Source organism: Mirounga angustirostris, unplaced genomic scaffold (genome assembly GCF_029215605.1).
Source record: "Mirounga angustirostris isolate CCGP_5_RB_7025 unplaced genomic scaffold, mMirAng1.0.hap1 SCAF_14, whole genome shotgun sequence".
In the NCBI taxonomy this organism is placed as follows: Eukaryota; Metazoa; Chordata; class Mammalia; order Carnivora; family Phocidae; genus Mirounga; species Mirounga angustirostris.
This window is the reverse complement of record NW_026991722.1, coordinates 67,184,867-67,205,020: the sequence shown is the minus strand read 5'-3', so window position 1 is coordinate 67,205,020 and position 20,154 is coordinate 67,184,867. Positions and strand designations below refer to the sequence as shown.

The 20,154-nt window shown below is 62.1% G+C and overlaps 1 protein-coding gene across 2 annotated transcripts in view; it reads left to right on the top strand.

Moving 5' to 3' along the window:
• The window catches only part of GALNT9 (polypeptide N-acetylgalactosaminyltransferase 9), an 82,608-nt gene extending 72,240 nt beyond the window's left edge, over positions 1 to 10,368 (top strand). The window contains exons 3-6 of one of the 2 annotated variants that reach the window (XM_064578134.1): positions 694 to 831; positions 1,715 to 1,810; positions 3,750 to 3,917; positions 6,199 to 10,368. In XM_064578134.1, coding sequence (XP_064434204.1) covers positions 694 to 831; positions 1,715 to 1,810; positions 3,750 to 3,917; positions 6,199 to 6,345 — 549 coding nt within the window. In that variant the 3' untranslated portion in view covers positions 6,346 to 10,368. The remainder of the gene's footprint in view (positions 1 to 693; positions 832 to 1,714; positions 1,811 to 3,749; positions 3,918 to 6,198) is intronic. The other variant, XM_045887874.3, reaches the window with a different exon arrangement.
• The last annotated feature ends 9,786 nt before the right edge of the window (positions 10,369 to 20,154 follow it).

Here is a 20,154-nt window from a genome sequence, read left to right as displayed (position 1 = left end):
CCACCACGCGGATGAGGGAGAGGGGCTCCCGAGGGTGGAGCCACAGGCCCCCTGGCCAGGGGAAGGCGCTTGCTCAAACCCGCTCACACCCACAGAGCTTGGTGCCCACTGCAGCGTCAGGGACCTCAAGGCCACTTAGCCCTCACGGTGATGTCGCCGACCGGGCACACCCACCCGAGCCTCAGTTTCTCCTGAGGGCTCATCCACGCACACATGCCAGCCTCCCACAGGGCTGACCTTAGTCTCTAGCCCCTGCAGAAGTCAAGCAGATACCCCACCACGGCCCTAAGCTCCCCCAGACATCACCCTGCAACCTAGACTGTCCAGCCCAGATCCCAGGTAAACAACACTCTAATCAGGCGGGATGTTCCAAGGGCTTAGAGGTCACCTCCCGGGGCGGGGGGCCAAGGGCAGGTCTTTTGTTTGGAGTGTGCAGGGTGTGGACAGCCAGCCCACAGTCAGGGGCCATCCGTCCAGCCTGGGGCAGAGCAGGCTGGCTGGAGACGCAGGCCCTTCCCATCCAGAACAGCTACCCCGGCCTCCAAGGGTGGGGGAGGGCGGGGGGGCGGGGAGGAGGCCGCCCCTAGCCACGCCCTGGGGGGCGGGGCTGCGCCCGTCCCGAGGCTCCCCCACCTTGGGCAGAGACCTGGGTCGTGGCGACTCTGCAACGCCAGCTCGCTTCCCCGCTCGCAGAACCCAGGGGTGGACTTCGGGGACGTGTCCGAGCGGCTGGCCCTGCGCCAGCGGCTGAAATGCCGCAGCTTCAAGTGGTACCTGGAGAACGTGTACCCGGAGATGAGGACCTACAACGACACCCTCACGTACGGAGAGGTACCGCCTCCGCCGGGAGGGCCCCCAGCCCGCACCCTCACCCGTACCCGCGTGCGCGCTCACGGGCCCAGCCGGCAGCGTGCGCGGGCACGTTCGCACGTACCTGGCGCCGAGTAGAGGAAGAGCATAGACCCACCGCGTACGTGCATGCAGAAACGCACGCTAGTAGATGCAGACGCGTGCACACGTGTGCACAAATACACGCACGAACTGCACATATATTCACACGCATGCACGAGGATCCGTATGAGTACGTGAGTCTGTACACACGTAAGGACAAGCGCACAGTGTTGCTCGTGTGCACACACAGAGCGACTGACAGAGCCTCACTCGTGCACACAAACCCAAAGGTGCCTGCCCGTGCACACGGAGACGGACAGACACCGTCGTCAAGACCAACTGTCAGGGGGCCGGTGCACCCTAACCCCTGAGACGGACACACTGACGCACTTGCGCAAACGTAGTCGTGTTCGGAAGCTCCCGTGCATGCGTGTAAGTGCGAACAACACGCACATGGGGGCCCATCGGCTGCACGGAGACTCGCATGTCTGCCTAGCCCCCACGTGCACGACCACTGTCAACCTGGTCTGTGCTGGTGGAGGGGGCAGCCTCGCTCCCCTCGGCGCTCCAGCTGTTCAGGGGAGCCCAGGTCCCCGTGTGGAAGGAAGGCGTGCGCATGGTCCTGGGCTCGCGCTCAGCGCAAGGCTAGAAGGGGTGCCCGGGGTGGACAGTCCTGGCTGGCCTAGCCATTCCTGCAGCTGACACTTTCCCGAGGCGCTGGCCGCCCAGCAGGCCCCTCTGCCCTGCAGTGGGGATGGGCTGGCCTTGCCCTGGCCTCAGGGACCCCCAACAATGGGGTTTCTCCTTCGGTTTCTGGTTGTAGGTGAGAAACAGCAAAGCCAGCGGCTACTGCCTAGACCAGGGAGCAGAGGACGATGACCGCGCCATCCTCTATCCTTGCCATGGGATGTCCTCCCAGGTAGGGGCGTGCAGGTTGTGAGTGGGCTCTCAGGGGCGGCGTGGGGACCCTCGGGGAGACCCCCGCCCCGGGTGGACTAAGAGCAGGGCTTCTGGTGCCAAACAGGCCTTGGGCAGCTCGCGTCACGTTGCTTGCCTCAGTCCCCATCCATCAGATGTCACGATAATGGTACCTGTCAAGGCTGTCGTGTGGACCAAAGTGGATCATGTGGGAAAGCGTTTGCCACCATGTGGACGGAACCTAGAAGTGTTACCTAGAAGAAGGGTTAGCGCTGGTTCTTACTGGCTGAGCTGCTCCCCAGTGATGGGGGCTTTAAAAATGTCTGTACCGATGTCTAGATCCCAGGCCCGTGGAACCAGATGGTGCAGGGGCAGGTGTGTTTTCAGAGAGCTCGGGGTAGGACTTTAGTCCCAGTGAATTCCCTGCTGGTAAAGGCAACACTTCTTCTTAAGGAGTGTTGGGGTCATTTAAATTAAGGCCCAGAGTGCTTTCCCCAAATTACCCTTGACTCCCCTCCAAGCACTGTCTGGGTCTGAGCCTCACTCACGGATGCCCATCCAGTGGAAACCCGCAGGGACCCATGCCAGCCCTGGGCACTGAGAAGCTGCCGAGTCCACACGGCCCACCCAGCGGTGCATGGCGGGCGTGAGGGCCGAGCCTGTGACGCTGGAGCAGAGGGTGTGGCCCCTCCACACCTCCCGCAGCCTCGCCCCAGGACCCCCTCTGGGCCTACCGTTGAGAGACAGAGTCTTAGTGGCCTCCAGGGGGAAATCCAGCTTCCTGGGCTTGTCACACTCTGTGGACGATTCTCTGGCTGGCAACCCCCGTGAGGGGCTGCGTCCTGCTGGGTTCTCTGAACACACCCAGCGAGTAGCCACGGGAGGTGACCGGGCGGCTGAGGCTTTCCCCCAGTCCTGCAGCGCGAGAAGAGACGCCACAAACCACGTGGACTGAAAGATCTCTCTAGATGTGGCTCACACATGTGCAGTCTGGGCTCGTGCTGGCCACCAGCTCAGGAGGGCCTCGGACCCTCCGCACGTGGCCTCTCCCCAGGCTGCCCGGTTCTGAGGGCAGGCGTCCCAGGAGAACCAGACGGGCCACGACCATGTACACCCAGCCCCAGAAGTCAGCGGCGCGTCCGTGATGCTCCCACGCTCCCCAGAAAGATCCAGGGGAGATTGTAGACCCTCACCCTTCACAGGGGGGTCCAGGTCGCTGTCCCGGAGCGAGCAGGGTGGGAGGATTGTGTGGGAAAACCCAGCCTTGTGCACTGGGAGCTGCCAGTGTATTCGGGCGGTGTGCGTGCTCGGACAGGAGGGGAAAGGCGGGATGGGCACGGAGAGGAGAGACGTACAGTGACAACACTTGCTTGTTTATGGGGCCTGTGCTACTTTTAAGCACTTCTGTATCGTGTCCCCTGGATCCTCACTGCCAGGCAGGTGCTCTCAGGACTGCCTGCTTACAGATGAGCATCCCAGGCACAGAGAGGTGGCGTGACTTGACCAAAGCCACACGGCTGGGAATGGCAGGAACTCTCTAGGGCTGGTCATGAGCAAACAACGTGAAGTAGGATCAAGGCGTGCGTGAACTTGGGGTTGCTCTCCACATGGAAATAAGTGTCCACCTCGTGGTTGTTCGAGGGCAGATGGGGCACCCTAAGGGCGTGTGTGAGATTCTGCGGCTCTGGGCCGAGAGGCCAGGCTCCAGGAGCTGGGCTGGGAGCAGAGCTGTGGAAAGGAGTCTAAGGCGGTCCTGCTGGGGGATCTTGGGGGAAGGAGCGGGGCCAGGGGCGCGGGGCGGTCTGGAGGGCATCCCCAGGTGGCTCTCTGTGCGCCGCTCCCCCGGGCCTGGCCCTCCCCAGGAAGCTCTGGTGCGTGGGCTGGCAGGCCCGGGCAGTGCCGCCCTCGTTCCCTGACACCCACCCACGGCCCTCTCTCAGCTGGTGCGGTACAGCACAGACGGGCTGCTGCAGCTGGGCCCCCTGGGCTCCACCGCCTTCCTGCCCGACTCCAAGTGTCTGGTGGATGAGGGCAGGACCCGCGCACCCGCCCTGAAGAAGTGCGAGGACGTGGCCCGGCCCGCGCAGCGGCTGTGGGACTTCACCCAGGTCAGCGGGGCTGCTGGGCCCCCGGGGCCCCCAAGCCAGCCCGTGGGGGGGACACCCGCTGGTGTGGTCACAGCACTGTGACTGCCCCCACACTCCGCGTCCTCGGGCCTCCTGGGGAGGTGGTGTAGATGGAGGGGACGGGGGTGACAGGCACCCAGACGGCCTCGCCACCGTGGCTGGCCGAGCTCTGCCGAAACCACCCCCACCCCGGGCCCTGGGGCTGCTGGGACGCTGGTTTAGAAGTTCCAGCCCCGAGAACAAACCTTCAGGCTGGGGAGTCACAGGCGGCCCCCGCGCTGGTGGGAGCAGCCTGGGTGAGAATGGCACACGGATCCCCAGGGTGCAGCCAGCGCCCAGGGAAGGGGGCTTCCAGTGCCTCCCAGCCCCCGCTGGCTCTGGGCCTGTGAGCAGGGTCTGGCTGGCCTTCCTCTGGGTGGCCCTCTCCGCAGCCCCTCCTGCCCTCTGTCCTCCCTCGGCTCCCCCTGCACCGCATCCATCCGCATACCGCATGCCCTTCTCTGGGTGTCCGGAGGTCGCCTCCCCACCAGCTCATCCTCCATGGTGTGGCCTCCTGTGGGTCCACCCAGGTTAGCCAAGGACACGTCCTCTCGTGACCTCGCCTGGAACCCCATCTCCCTCCAGCCCTGAGCAGCCCCCGACCCCTTTCCGTAAGACACACCTGTGTCCTAAATCCCTGCGGTCTCCTGCAGCAAATGACCACAGACATGCAGGCTCTCACCGTCCTTGTGGAGCGGGAAGTCTGAAACCAGCAGTCTGCAGGGCGGTGCTCCTGCCGCGGGCTCTGGGGGGTCCTTCCTGCCTCTCAAGGCCCTGTCCCTCCTCCCGCCACCTGCTGTCCCCGTCTCTGTCTCCGAATCTCTCCCCTGGCAGGGACGCCAGCGTGGGCCGAGGGTCAGCTGCTCCAGTGTGACCTCATCCTAACCAGTCACGGCTGCGCAGACCCTAAGGTCGCACTGCCGGGTTCTGGGGCGAGACTCGGTGGGTCTGACCTGCTTCTCCAGAACTCTCTGCCCATGCTACTCCGTTGCAAGGCTCTTGGGACTCTGAGGCCTGGGGAGCTGCTTCCAGCATCCCCTCTCCCTGCCATGGGCAGGGAGTTCTGTCATCCCCGTCTCCGTCTCCAACTTCATCCCCACACGCTCTCTGCCATCGGTCCCAACAAGCAGACCCGTGACAAGTAAACACCGTCAGGTGACCCTGCCCTCAGCACTGGGGTTTGGGGGCTTCTGGTTGCAGAAGAGGCTGCAGGAATGAGGGGTCATCTTTTCGAGCATAGCCAGTAAGGGTCAGAGGTCCCCAGGAGGCCAGGGTTGGGGTTGGGACAGCAAGAAGGACCTGTTTGGAAAAGAATGGGGGTGTATAGCATACAGTCCTGGGGTCCTCAGGCTTGGGCCAGAGTCCTTGATGTCTGGGGGACCAGCGGGCCTGCAGGGGTGACTGATGGGCAAATCAGATATGATAGGAGGTGGGAGGCACCCAGGGGAGCCCTCCATCTTAGGGGCCCTGTGTCCATTGTGCTAGTCACTCCTCAGACCCCAGGAGCAAGGCAGGCAGGTGACATGGCTGATAAGGTGAAGATGCCTGAGGACAGGGGACCAGGAGGGGACAGAGGGGCTAGGTGGGGGCAGAGGGGCCAGGAGCGGGCGGAGGGGCTAGGTGGGGACAGAAGGACCAGGAGGGGGCAGAGGGACTAGGTGGGGACAGAGGGACCAGGAGGGGGCAGAGGGACTAGGTGGGGACAGAGGGACCAGGAGGGGACAGAGGGACTAGGTGGGGACAGAGGGACCAGGAGGGGGCAGAGGGACTAGGTGGGGACAGAGGGACCAGGAGGGGACAGAGGGACAGGGGACAGAAGGACAAGGAGGAGACAGAGGGACTAAGGACAGAGGGACCAGGAGGGGACAGAGGGACTAGATGGGGACAGAAGGACCAGGAGGGGGCAGAGGGACTAGATGGGGACAGAAGGACCAGGAGGGGGCAGAGGGACTAGGTGGGAACAGAGGGACCAGGAGGGGGCAGAGGGACTAGGTGGGGACAGAGGGACCAGGAGGAGACAGAGGGACAGAAGGACCAGGAGGAGGCAGAGGGACTAGGTGGGAACAGAAGGACCAGGAAGGCACAGAGGGATGGGACAGATAGTCCCCTGAGTCTCGGGTGGCTGTGCAGTGATCTGCATGGGGCTTGTCATCAGCCCCACCCCGAGATGTTGTCAGGATGGGAGCCCTGGGCGTCCATGCTGACCTGGTCCCCCTCCCCACAGAGTGGTCCCATTGTGAGCCGGGACACCGGTAGGTGCCTGGAGGTGGAAATGTCCAAAGACGCCAACTTTGGGCTGCGGCTGGTGGTGCAGAGGTGTTCGGGGCAGAAGTGGACCATCAGAAACTGGATCAAGCACGGGCGGCACTGACCCCCAGCCCCACCCCGCACCCCTCCCCTGATGCAGACCCCGAGGACCTGGGGAAGGTGTCGGGCTCACCCGCTGGGCCAGGTGCCAGGACTCAGGCCCCTCCCCGCCTACCGCGCCACTGGACCCCAAAGGGCTCTGGCCATGCCCTGTGCCACCCCCAGCCGGGACCTCGCCTGGGCTGCCCACAGGCCGTGTCCCTGAGACAGCGGGGGCCTCCCTGTGCACTCCAGAGGCAGAGGCCAGGGACCGGCCACCCCACCAGGAGCACAGAGCCTGAAGCCAGCTCCACCTCCAAATCACGTGCCTTTTCTACGGTGTTCCAGTCCAGGCCGCCGGGACGGCCAAGTCTGCATGTGCTGAAGCCCCCTGTCCATTCCCCCCTCGCGGAAGTGACCCCCATGAACTCAAGAGGGCGGCCGAGCTCCCGTCCGCTCCAGGCAGAACTGGGCCTCTTCCGTCTTCTGGCCATCTAAGGCAAAACCCAGAACGCAGAGCAGCACCCTCCCCGAGGCTGGGGAGAGGGGGAGACAGGAGACGTGGCCGCAGTGGACCCCACGACGCCCCAGGCAGGGGAGACGAGGAGATTGTGCTGCTTCCATCCAGCACAGGGCGGATCAAATGGGACAGAGCGCATCTCGTCCACCGGAGTCCCAGCTGCCGGGTCGTCCGGGGTCAGGGGCCCTGTTCTAGTGTCTCGCCCGGGGCCAGGCGCCTTCCCTCGTTGCTCTGAGGCAGGCGTCAGCCAACGATGACCCACGGCCCTGCACCTGTTTTTATAAATAAAGTTTTATTGGCACACAGCCACACCCATCTGTTCCTATATTGTCCGGCGCAGCCTTGTTGCTCCAGGGCGGGAGCTGAGAGGCCGCACGTGCCCCACGGGGCTGTCCCAGGAGCTCCAAGAGGCCGTCTCTGGGCAGGACGGCGCTTAATGAAGCAGCGAACGTTGCAGGGCCCTGGGAGGGAAGCCGGACCCAGTCCTGCCTGTTCCCGTCCCCCATCAGACCCAGTGCCCGGCTGTACGCAGCCCCAGGGGCACCCCACCACTGGCCCCGGCCTGATATGACCAGCGTCCCCATGCCGGCTGCACCTGTAAAGCACCTAGCTGCTCCCTAACTCTGGTGGAAGGCCTGGGCTGTCCGGTGACAGGACCCCGGGGCTGGGCTGGCTCACCCAGATGCCAACTCCTGCAAACCCAACCGCCCAGTCCTCCCAGCGGGGGCTCCCGATGCCCTTCAGGGGTCTCCCGGGGGCAGAAACCGTGGCCCCACGCGTGACTTCCCATTCTTGTCGAGTTGCCTGGCGCCGACTGGCAGGCTTTCTGGACAACAGGGCTTCACTCAGGGGGCACGTGGGACTTACCTGTTGACCTTGTGCTGGGGCCAGGCAGCCCACCTTCCAGGGAGGGCCGGTCCAGGGAAAGCATCACAGCCGACGCCCCCGCCGTGTCTCCTTCTGAAGAGGAGGGCCATTCTGGGAGTGCTGGGGGTCTCAGCCCTGAGACAGCAGCTGTTCGCCCTCTCTTAGGGTCAGTCTCTGGGGAAGGTGGGGGCTCTGACCGACCCTCAGGGTCAGAGGGGCACGTGGGTTGTGCATTCACTGTTCTCTGGCCCCAGAGAGACACAGTGAGTCTGCACCTCACTGTCCCCCATCCCAGGCCCCTCGGCTCGTGGCCCTCCCCCAGCGCCCTGCCCCCTGGGCGCCACCCCACCGCCCCCTCCTCCCCTGCTCCTTGCTGGGCCCCAGTCCCTCTTGCTGTGGAATCCCTGCCCAGCCCCAGCTTCTCCGCAGAGAATTCCACCAGCTCAAACCCAAGGCCACCAAAGCCCTCTCTATTTCTATCTTCCCCAAATTTTAAGACCGTAGTGGAGGCAAACGCCTGGCCAGAGTCCATCTGTCGCCAAAGACCCGAGTACACACACCTCCAGAAGCTTCCAAGTGAAGGCGAGACACGTCGCAGACTTCGGCAGGCAAAGAGGACTGCCCGTGGTTTAAAATGGGACGTGTCGCCACTCCAACGATAAAACTCATGGTGCTACAGTTCATTAGGCAAACGGACAGTCCCACGGAAGCTGCTGGTTGTGGCCCCACAGCCTCAGGGACAACGGAGGTGTCTCGACCAAGCTCCTGTCCTCGTGGGAGGCGGCACCTTCGGAGAGCTTGCTGTCTGTCAGGTCCTGGCTGGCTCCGAGGACGCTGTCGCCGGGGGACGTGTTGCGAGGTGGAGGCTCTCTGTCTGCCGTAAGCAGGGGACAAAGCCGCCCTCTTCACGAGGGGCGGATCACGGCGCTCTCTTAGCCCTTACCGCCTCGCGAGCAGCCCTTTCTCCGAAGAACCGCCCAGGAACCCGGGGGCACAACTCAATCCCCAGAGCCCCAGCCCCACGCTGCTGCAGCTCCCTCCAGGTGCAGGCGCTGTGGACACGGTCCTGCGCAGTTCTGCGGTCACCGCGTGGCATGGCCCTGGTCGTGGCGGGCTGGCGTCCCCACTGGTGCAGATCCCTGTCTGTTCTAACACGTGGTGACACGCACTCCCCTGGGCCCCCACCACCATCCGTCCACAGGCTGTCCTCAAGAGAACCCAGCCCCTGAGACCCTCTGACCTCCTGTTCTCGCTTCCTTGGCCTTAAAGAACAGTAACTCTTCTTCTTTGTCTGTGGTTGAGGTCACCCCGCTGTGCCAGGAAGGGTCCCATCCATCAAACAGGGCCTTGAATGCAGGGTATGGATCACGTGATGGAAGTGCCCAGGCTTTGAGGGGGGCACTGGGGCATCCCAGGGACTCGCCTTCCAGCAGCTGAAAGGACCCCAGGAGCCGCGGCCACTTGAGGGGCTGGAGCTACAGAAGGAACAGTGGGAGCGTCCCTGCCATCGGAGACCCCCAGCTTCCCACCCCGGCTCAGCCAGGGAAGGGAGGCAGGAAAGGGTCTGCCCACCGCAAGCTAGCAGCCAGGGCCCGTCTCAGAGCAGACGGACTTCCCCCGCACAGACGACCCACTTGCAAGGGTCAATTTTTACATTTTCAGGAATTTTGTGAACCAATTGTGAAATACAGCATTACTAAAAAGTAAATTATATGGACCTACAATTAAAAATTACACTGAAAACAAAGGTAACAGTCAAAACTCACCACTTGCTATTTATTAGCACGTCATTACGACCTGCGCTCTAGCCATGGTCTGTCCTGGGGAGGAAGTGAGGGCGGCTCCGGATGGCAGGCTGGTGGCTGGCAATGGTCCACGGTGGAAATACTCGTCAGCGGGAGTGGTCGGCACCACAAACCAGGGCGCGCTTTACAGAGAGCTCCTGCTGGACACCAATCGGCACCCCTCTGTTTACGTTGTCCCAGCACCCCCCCCCGCCACACACAGTATCTTCCCAACACAGGTGGTTCTTTTCAGAGCGAAGAAGGTCTCCAGCCATGCAACCTCCTCTCCCCACCTGCCTGGGAAAGTGCTGGTGAGCATTCTGGGAAGGAGGAGGAGGAAGAGGGGGAGGGAGGAAGGAAAGAGGGGAGAAATATGTTTAAAACTACAATCCCACTTCCTCCTTGAAATAAGCCTGGTAGTGCTGAGAACCTCTGTGCCCATTTTACAGGTGGGGAAGCAGAGGCTCAGAGGATGGAAGTGACTTGGCTGCAGGCACGCTCTCTCCCCGGGGCAGGTCCAGAGGCTCGTACTCAGATCGGCTCCACCCTGCCTGGCTGCTGGGGATGGTTTTCTTTCTTTCTAAACAACTGTCATGTTCAAATGGCAAAGATACAAGCAAATAGAATTTAATAAAACTTAATAGCAGGCTCTCTTCTTCCACTAATTCAGTTGTAAATTGGCCGTGCCACGAATTCAGAAAAATCCGTGTTGTTTGTTTAAAACAGTTCATTTGTAACCAAACCTAATAAGCAGTCGTGGCTTTGGGCGGAGCTGTAAACACGCAGATGCTTCTGATGAGAGGCAGGGAGCGCACAGAGGTCTTTCCTTTCCTCTGCTCTTGACAGAGATAATGTGCATCAGAACTTAATTTTGTCTAATAAAAATGTTCATTGCTCCAATGAATCTTCATTTATGGTTGAAACCTGTTGGGTGAGTGGACCCTGTGGGAAGCAGGGATCTGGCCCAGGGGTGGGGTCCCCAAGAGGAGGGCAGGGGAGTGGGCTGGAGAACAGGTTGGGGGGAGTGTGGAGCAGGGCAAGGGAGTGGAGGGGAGGGTGCTGGGGGAGGAGGAGCACAGCAGGGGAGCAGGTTGGGGGGAGTGGGGCCTGTGGGGCCAAGGAGAGGGGAGGGGAGTGGGTTGGAGGGAGCTGGGTAGGGAGCGGGGCAGGTGGGGGAGGGGGAAGGGGAAGGAGGAGTAGGGCAGGGAGCGTGTCAGAGAGTGGGGTAGGCCAGTGGGTTGGGGTGGGGCTTGGGGAGAGGGAAGGGGGAGCTGGGTAGGGGAGCGGGGCTGGACTAAGAAGCCTCCGCGCAGGCCCCCTGGCACCCACCCGGTGCTGGGGTCCCTGACCCAGCCACAGGCACAGGGAGGGGCGGGGCGTGTGGGTCCTGCCTCAGGGCTGAGCCCTCACCCCAGGCACACCCCAGAAGGATGTGCGGGGCGGTGCTCAGCGGGTGAGACCTGGTGTCCACAGCCCCTGCCCCAGAAGGACCCCAGCTGGAGTTACTACTCACCTGATTGCCAGTCACGCTCGACCGGAGTCCTGCGAGTTGCGGGTGGGTCCTGCCCCCACGCCGCACCCCGTGGAGCCTTGCCTGGCCTCCCCTGCTCACCGGCTCCAGAAGCATGTCTCAGCGCACCGCCCAGAGCAGGGGGTCCCGAAGGCAGCCGGAGCCCCCCAGCTGGCAGGGCGTCCCCCACTGTCCCCGCCCCCTCCTGAGCCCAGAGAAGGACCCCCGAGATGGCCAGCCCATCGGACGTTACACAGAACTTCATGTGTGACATGAGCCTGAAGCTCACTCAGGACCTGCGCCTGGTTCTCAGCGGCGGCTGGGGCAGCCCCAGGGCACGGAGAACAGCCCTGGCGGGAGCGGGGTCCTGCAGTCAGCTCCAACCGGACTGGCCTCAGGGGAGCCGGGCGGTCCCTGCATTTACCCCATGGGCCGCTGTTCTTCAAAAGGAAGTAAGAGAGCCCCACCGCATGGCTTTCTCATGCGGCTCCAGGCGAGCGGTGGCCGTCACCCGCTGGACGGCCCGTCACATCATCCCGGGGCTTGTGAAGTTTGCCTGGGACAGGTCCTGGAGCCTCCCGGAGACTCGGAGAGGGCCGTCCCACCGCCTCCCAGACCATCCGGCCCTTGCTTCAAATGCTGTTGCTTCGTGCCCCAAGCGTGGGTCCCGGAGCCGTGCGGCCTGGGGACAGGTGGCCACGTGGCCACGCAGAAACAGCGGGAGCCAGCACAGTCTGCGACTCCTCTGTGGTGGGCCCAGCAGGAACCAAAAACTGGGGGGCGCTCTTTCGGGCCCCCGGGACCTCAGGCAGCAGAGTCCCCACCTTGCCTCAGGGAGCGGCTTGTCCCGGGCTCCACGTCAACGCGGGGCGGCCCTCCTCAGAGCCCAGGGGAGCATCTTCAACAGCTTCCGGAAGGCCTGGGTGTCTCGCAGAGGAACGGTAACCCCGGGCCACGCGGCAGGGGCAGGGCAGGCCTCGTGGCAGGGTGTCGCGCTTGGTCACGCTGGCCCCGCTGCCCGGCACCCTGAGGAGGCACGTCACGAGCGCCCACAGCCGGCCTGGGAGCCGTGTCACCTGCCCACTGGGGACCCCGATCACCAGGCGGCTATGCCCTCATGACAGCCTGCCCTGAACACACAGGCCTTCCTTCTCACTGTGCCTGACAAAGAACCTCAGGCCGGGGCTCAAAACCATGCAGGTGTGTTCTCCCAAGGTTCTGGGACCAGAAGTCCAGAGTCAAGCTGTGGCCGGGACGTGCTCCCTCCCGGGGCTCCGGGGAGGGTCCTCCCCGACTCTCCCAGCCTCCGGTGACCGCCTCCCTGCACCTCGGCCTCTGTCATCCCAAGCCTGCCTCCTGGTGTGTGCTCTTCATCCCATTCCCTCTTCCCACAAGGACACGGGCCATGGGATTAGGGCCACGTGCCCCCGCAGGTGACAAAGAGCTCAAGCCCAAGTCAGAGGGACGGCTCCGGGGCATGGAGCGAGTTTGCAGGGGCCACACTAAGACAGCTCTCAAAACGATTAATGTGGAGACGGCTCTGGAGCCTGCTCCCCTTTCTTCTGGGAGCCTCCCGCAGGCTTGAGCAGGGCTCACCTCCAAAGTCAGAAACTGTCCTTGGGAAGCAGGACTCGCGCCTGACCCACACTGGCTTGACCCTCTCCCTCCAAGGTCCCGAGCCCAAGGAATCCTGGCGGACACAGACTCCCAGCAGCTCCCCGCCCTCCCCCCTGCTCCTGAGCGCCCACCCCGTACCCCTCCCCAGAACCCACAGAGAATGGCCTGTCCAGTGAGCCGAGGACAAGACCGGGGTCACTTGCCAAAATGGCCAGAAGGCCATCAGAGCGGCTCCTCTCTGCGGTGGGAAGGGCAGCCACGGAGCCACACACATTCCACTAGGATAGCACGTCCTCCCAAAGCCAGCGGGCAACAGGCGCTGCCCCAGCAGGTGGAGGTGCAACCAGGTGAGGGTCAGAAGGCTGGTGAGCCACAGCGACAGCTCGCTCCGCAATGCCTTCCGTGGACATGGACAGGCCCGTGAGGAGGTCCCCCCAGTCCTGGCATTAATAGTGCCCCCAAGACCCTGTCCACCTGGAGCCTCAGAAGGTGACCTTGCTGGGAATCGGGTCTTCGCAGGCGTAATTTGTTCAGACCAGATTGCCCACGGGTCAGGTGGGTCCTGACGCAATGACTGGGGTCCTTGTAGGGGGAGGTTAGGACACAGACACACACACAGGGAGGAAGCCCAGGAAAGACGGAGGCAGAGACGGGAGGGACGCATCCACAAGCCCGGGGGCGCCCCGCACATCAGCGGCCCCAGAGCTGGAAGGGACCTGGAACGGAGTCCCCCTCAGAGCCTCAGACCTGGCCCGCTGACAGCTGATCTCAGACGTCTGGGCTCCAGACGGGATAAGCACCTGCCGCTTCAGCCACCTGCCTGTGGTCCTTCAATACGGTAGCCCGGGCGCGGCCACGCTCCGTCTCAGAGACACGCGAGGGGATGCGTTCAGCACCCACAGCATCTCAGGGACACAGCGGGACCTGAAGCCCAGGCGCTCGGCACCCGGCCCGCGCCGGTTGGACCCACCTGCCCGGGGCTGACCTTGTGTCTGTGTGCACTGACGCTTCTCCCCTCCCAGACCCCCGTGACCTCCCGCGAAGGAAACGCCTGCGGTTTCCACCGACAGCACAACCACCGTCCACGTGCTGCCGATGAAGCTGAGGCTTGTTGCCGTGCGTCCTCCCTGCTGGCCATTCTGTGTCCGTGGCCCTGCTGGCTTGGTCACCGTCAGGCAGTGGCTGGCGCTCCTGGCGTCCTGCACGCACGCGGGGCCGCGGGACGGGAGTGGGGACCGCGTGCCCGCTGAGCCTGAGCAGGGCCTGCGAGCGTGTCCTCGCGGGCGGTGGAGTGCCTGTTTCCACATTTCTGTGGCTTATGTTGGTGAGTTCACTGTCGAAAGGGGCCCCCAGCGTGGAGCGGAAGCTGCGCTCCTAAGCCCGCAGAGGCTGCGTGGGCCGGCGGAGGAAATGCGACGCGCGCTTTGCTCAGGCAGAAGACAGCTCTTGGCGGGGGTCGTGGTACTGAGCCAACAGCATAGATTAAATAAGGTGTCTACAAACAGAAACGCATCAAATAAGGCCATCTACTGACCAGTGAACAAAAGTGTGACCCGAGGCTCACAGGAAGCTCGTCGCGTGTCCCCGGGAACCACGGCCCGGCGTCCGCTGATCGGCGCCCACGGGCACTGCGCGAGCACGGTGGCTACAAGGAGGACTGCGTGTGTTCGTGTGTTCACAACGGGACGGAGTGCCGCTCTTCACTAGAGGTCAGGGAAAGCCAGGGTGTGATCCCGGCCCGGGTGGCCGGCCCTGCGGGCTGTAGCCACGCGCCACTGTGCTGGGACGGTCCCGTCCGGCGCTGCCAGGGCCGGTGGGCTGGTGTCTTGTCTGTCTCGCCCGCGAGGCCGTGAACTCAGGCCTGGGAGGGTGACCAGGAGGCCCCCGGACGTGGCGAGCTGAGTTTCCACCGCCAAGGAACAGGGCCTCAAAAGTACACAGGAGTTTAGAACCACGGAGTCCCTTCTCTTGCGTGGCTTCGCCGGTCAGGCGAGGATGCCCCGGTACGCCCTGGGGCTGCACAGAGCTCGGGCCTGAGGCAGAGGTGGGGGGGAGGCAGCGAGGGGCCGCACACTGCAGGCAGCCGGCGGCCACGGGCCTCGCAAAGCTGCCGTGGCCTGAACGAGAGCCGTGGGCCCGGGCTGCCTCCTCCTATTGAGACGAACTGCTTCCCCTGCTGACGGCTAATGCTAATTAGGCTGATGACCTTGGTAAGTCACACAGTTGACTGCTCGGGGACAAAAAGGATGAGAAGCCTTTTTTGTGATTTCTTCTGCTGTTTTAAGCACCCGATAGTCATTTAAAAATTAAATTAAGTGGCTTATCGGTGCTAATTCAAATCAACAGGGCAATCATTCTTCAGTGACTAACTGATAGCGGATGGGCCGGCCACCCTGCGGACATCACTCATCGCTGCTCCACGGAGCCCGGCCCTGCTGTGGGGCTTTGAAGTGATCACTTTCAACCTGGGTCCCTTTCTCCCCAAAAGTACAAGTCGCCTGGGCACCAAGCCTTGTCCTTCGGACCCTCAGAACCCGCCTTCACGGGGGTGTCCAGTGCGTGGTGTCCCCGTGGGCTTGCCCCTGTGTGTCCTCCGCCGGGCGAGTGGGGGGCTCACCGTGGAGACCGCCCCCCTCCCTTCTCTCCTGCTGAGCCCCCACGCCGCTCAGAGGACAGACACAACCTTCACTCACACCTGTCTCACCGCAGAAGCCGCGTGTCCACGTGAAAGAAACAGCACGGCGATCCTCAGCACACTCGTGCAAAGACAGACCAAAAACCTTCCAGAATAAAATAACCCTAAGAATAGAAGAAAATCCCCGAAAGTGCTTTACCTGAGAAGAACTTAAGAAGACAACATTTTAAACTTTATTTATTTTACACATTTAAGAAGAGCTTAGAAATTAGAAGGCAGAACTTACGAAGTGAAAACTACAGATTTCAGAGTTGAAGAAACAAAAGGCTCAAGACAGCAGAACAGGAAGCTAGGAAGTGAGCCCCACAGAGCAGAAACCAGAATAAGCAGGACCAGAATCAAGCCGCTGATGGAGAAGGAAAGCTCAAGGCAGGCACGCTTAGAGATTTGTTTCTAAACACCTAAAAAGAAGCAACAGAAAGAAGCTAATCGATTTCTGGAAGTCACAGGAAGGGGCACCGCATAAGGATACCGGGTGTCACAAGTAGGGTGGGAAAACTAGCTATGGATGTCACAGAGGCGTCCCCTGACGTGGATGAGGGCCCACTGCTCTGCACAGGGACCAGGACACAGTCCCAGACATCGCGCCCATATGGCAGCCGCAGGAGGCCACGCCAGAGGCCACCCACGCTGGGCACAGGGCACCGGGGGACCCCTCCTGTGGCTGATGGACAGAGCGTGGGCCAGATGCTCCGGACATGCTCCTGCCCAGAACGGTAGGAGAGTGGACCCCGAGAGCTTGGAAGAGAGAACCGAGGGCTTTGGGCAGTGTCCTAGGACAGAGAGACCACCCACAAGCCAGAGCTGGCCCTGCGGTCCCTCCTGAGCATGCCAGAGGGAAGAGCCACATCCCCCCTCCCCGCCCGCACCCCCCCCACCCCCGGGGAATGCAGGTGCAGTGGGCAGCTCTACTCTGAAATGTGACCACACAGGCTAAACGGCCCCATTCCTGGAAAAGCACAAACTACCCCCCCACCCCCCCACCCCCGCCCATGGAGTAGTTGGATTATCCCTGCAGCCAGTGGGAGCCTGAGTCAGCAGGGAGCTGCTGCAGGACAAGCCAGCCCAGATCAGAAGGTGCAGAAACCTCCCCCTGTCCCTCACTATAGTCCTCTGGGGAAGGGGCCAGTATTAACCCCCACTTTACAGACGGGGAAACTGAGGCACGGAGAGACTCTGTAACTTGTCTGAAGTTACACTGTTGATACCTGGTTATATTGGTCAGAGTTCTCCAGAGAAGCAGAACCAAGGGGAGGGAGGGAGGGAGGGAGGGAGAGAGGGATGGAAGGAGGGAGGGAGGGGGAGGGAGGGAGAGAGGGATGGAGGGAGGGAGAGAGGGTTGGAGAGAGCGGGAGGGAGGGGGCGAGGGATGGGTGGGTGGGCCGGTGGGTGGACTGAAGGAAGGGTCCTCAGGTGGGGGCTGCTCTGCTGGCATGTCCGGCCAGTCAGCCCCTCTCCTCAGCCCCCTCCCGACTCCCTCTAATGTACTTCACTGTCCACCCAGGAAATGACGTGTAACACCTTCAGGAAACGCCCCTACTTACAGTAAGAGCAAGCTGTGCGTCTGCCCAACAGCAGCCACTAGGCAAAGTGATGCTCAATAAATTCCCCACGCAGACTTCCGTCCTCATCTGAGACGGGCTCCACCGGAGGACGCAGGTGAGGGAGAGGCCCCGGTCAGCCAGGGGGGGCAGCAGGTGCAGGAGGGAGGGGAGAGGAGCCGGGGGGCAGCAGGTGCAGGAGGGAGGGGAGAGGAGCCCGGGGTGGGGGGCAGCAGGTGCAGGAGGGAGGGGAGGGGAGCCGGGGGGCAGCAGGTGCAAGAGGGAGAGGACGTGGCGTGTGCGTGGCTCTAAAGCAGGGCTTGTGGTGCAGGGGTGCATGGGATCCGCCAGAGGCCGCCCCACGGCTGGCGTTTCAGAGCTGGGTGGGGCCGGAATTGACGTTCCTTAGAGCAAAAGGCTATTTTAATACCTACCACAAAGAACCACGTCAAAACACATAAAGAACATCTACACATCAACAAGAAAAAATCACCTAGAAAAACGGGCAAAATACTTGATGAGACTCTTCGTTGGGCAGTGCAGGGACGGGGGTGTGCCGGGCAATGTGGGGGTGGCCGTGCCACAACATCTACGTGGGCAGGCGTGTTGACCGCACTGACAGCACTTGGCATCCCAACAGGCTCGGGGAGCTGCTGCAGGGGCCCCGCTTCCCGAGGAGCCTCCCGGGGCCTCCAGCACACAGCCCTCCATGTCCCTCCACGTCCCTCCTGCTGTTACCAGAGCCAGAGGTGGGCCCATCAGATGGCTACTCTGGTCCTTTTATCCCCCAGCACCTGCCCTGTCTACACAGCCTGCCCCCTCTGGTGTGTCTGGCATCAGCTTCGGAAGCAGCCACACAAAGTGCGGGACTCGCCGTGATGTGTCCGCCACCTGGCTCTTTTCCATCAAGCCCCACATCTGCCCCCTCTCCAGGTCGTCCGCGCCTGGCCTGTGCCCGCACGGGGTCTGCGCGGGGTCTGCTCTCCCACCGGTCACTGCGGCCCCAGCCCCCAGACCCTCACGCGGGTGACCCCCGGACCCTTCTGGGCCCGTGTGAGGATTCACCCAGTGCTGGAAGCCCGGTGTCCATGCGGCCGGCAAAGCCATCGTCCTGCTTTCTACACAAGAACCAGGGTCTTCAAAGCCCAAACTACACGGGATGTGGGAACAGACGCTGGGCCAGGCAGCGCCAGGTGGGGCGGGCAGGAGCCCTGTCCTACAAGTAGAGCGTCTGCCCCCTCAGGCCAAGGGGGAAGAGCATCCGGCCACACCAGGGGCTGGGGGAAGCAGGAAGGACCCCCTGCTCCCCAGAGCCTCAGGGGCAGGGCGACCCAGCCACACCCTGACTTTGGACTTGTGGCCTCCGGAACAGTGACGGGACAAATGTCTATTCTATGGAGACATCAAGGTGTGGTGGCTTGTGGTGACAGCCCCACCACCCGGGTATGTGCAGTGTGGCCATCTGTGGGGGGGCCCGAGGGCTCGCCCCATGGAGCTCGGGGTTCAACCGGGACCCCATCTCCTCCCCACTTCACAGAGCAATTTCGCCACCATCTTTTATCCACTCCCATTTGGGGAGGCCCAGCTCCAGGAACCTGCCAAGGCATTTCCTCCTGAAACACACAATTTCTCCCAGAGATGAATTCTGAACATATTTTCTCTTTTCCTAACATTTACATCAAACAACACAGCGTCAACCCACACCTTGTGTTTCCTGTTTGTTGTTTCATGTGCTAACTTCACTTGGCATTTCGTCCACCTCCTGGTTTGAAGAAACTAAACTGGACGTGTTTCCACCAACGGAGCTGGGAGTTCTCATCAGACCCAGATGGAAGAAAACAAAAGATCGAAAAGCCAGGTCCTCTGGCCTCTGCGTCCCTACACCAGACTGTCTTTTTCTAACAAATCCTTTTCGTACAAAACCCTATCTCTTGGTCGTTTTTTTGTGACTCAGAAATCTGGTCTTATTTGGGGAAGAATGGAAGTGTCCTTGCCCAGGAAGACAGAGACCCACTTTGGGAGACGGGGTCAGTTAAGGATCACGTTCAGCTGGGAGAAATAGGTGCTTAGCTATTTATTTGTTTTTCTCACTTGCCTAGTCCCTGGGGAAGCATTTCAGAGCCTCCAGGAGATCAGGCTCCCTTTCCTGGTGATCTCAAGATGGCTGCTGCAGCTCCAGCCATCACACACACTTTCTAGGCAATGAAAATGAGGAAGGGGAAGGCGGAGAGAGCAGTGGCCTGTATCAGAAGGACAAAGGCTTTCCTAGAAGTCCTCAGGAGCCGTCTGTTTTTGTCTCATGGGTAAGATTCATGCAGCCACCTCCAGCTGCAAGGGAGTCTGATAAGCTTGTTGACTTAATAGTAGAGAACAGAAAGCAGGGCTGGATGGATGCCAGGTTAGCCAGTCAACAGTGTGGTCACCCCATGGTTCTGAGCAGGGGTGGGCGTGGGGGGCAAACCCTCGCTGCCGCCCCATCATTGCCCCACCTACTGCCTTTCTGGAAGGCCCCGGAGGTTTCTGGATTGTGGGGAGTGGGCCCCAGGGGGACATGCTGTACATTCCAGGAACAGAGGGTATGGGGGAGGCCCCGTGGAGCGGCCCCCTTCCTGGCTCGCCCGGGGGCCCTACCCCAGACGCACGTGTCACCTGCAACCAGCTGATGGACCTTCATGGCACCGGCCCCCCGTCCCTGGTACTTCCCAGTGGTCGCAGGTGTGTTCCACTCTGCTCGTGGGGGAGGAAGGGCAGCTGCCTTCCAGGGGGCTCCTTCTCCAGCACCCGCACGCAGGAGATGCTCAGCGAGTGTGTCTAGTGGGGTGATGGACTCTCCCACTGCCTCACTTCGGGGCTGGTTCCCCGACCCCACCCAGCCTCCCTGCTCTGAGTCCAGGCGGTTCTTCCAGAAGCCAGGGTCACAGGGTTCGCTGAGAACCAGCTCTGCTCAGAGGCTGCCCAGCACTCGGCAGTAGAAGGACCTGCTGGGTGGTGTCAGGATCGGGGTCCTAATGGGGGCGTGGGGGCCGCTGGCTTCACCACAACACGTGGAATCAAGGGGACCCGGGAGGACCCTGCCGACCCCGGGACGACGAGGCAGCCCCCACGCTCCCCTCGGAGCAGGAGGCTGCATGCCAAAGGAGGTGGATGTCAGGGCAGCAGAACCACGATCCATCGATTGATCGCCTGAACCACCAGCTGACGGTTGTCTACTCACGAGCTCATTAAGTCTTTAAAGGAAACCACATTTCTTATTGTTCCCCCCGCTGACCGTGGGTGCAGCTTGAGGTCTGACAGCAAGGG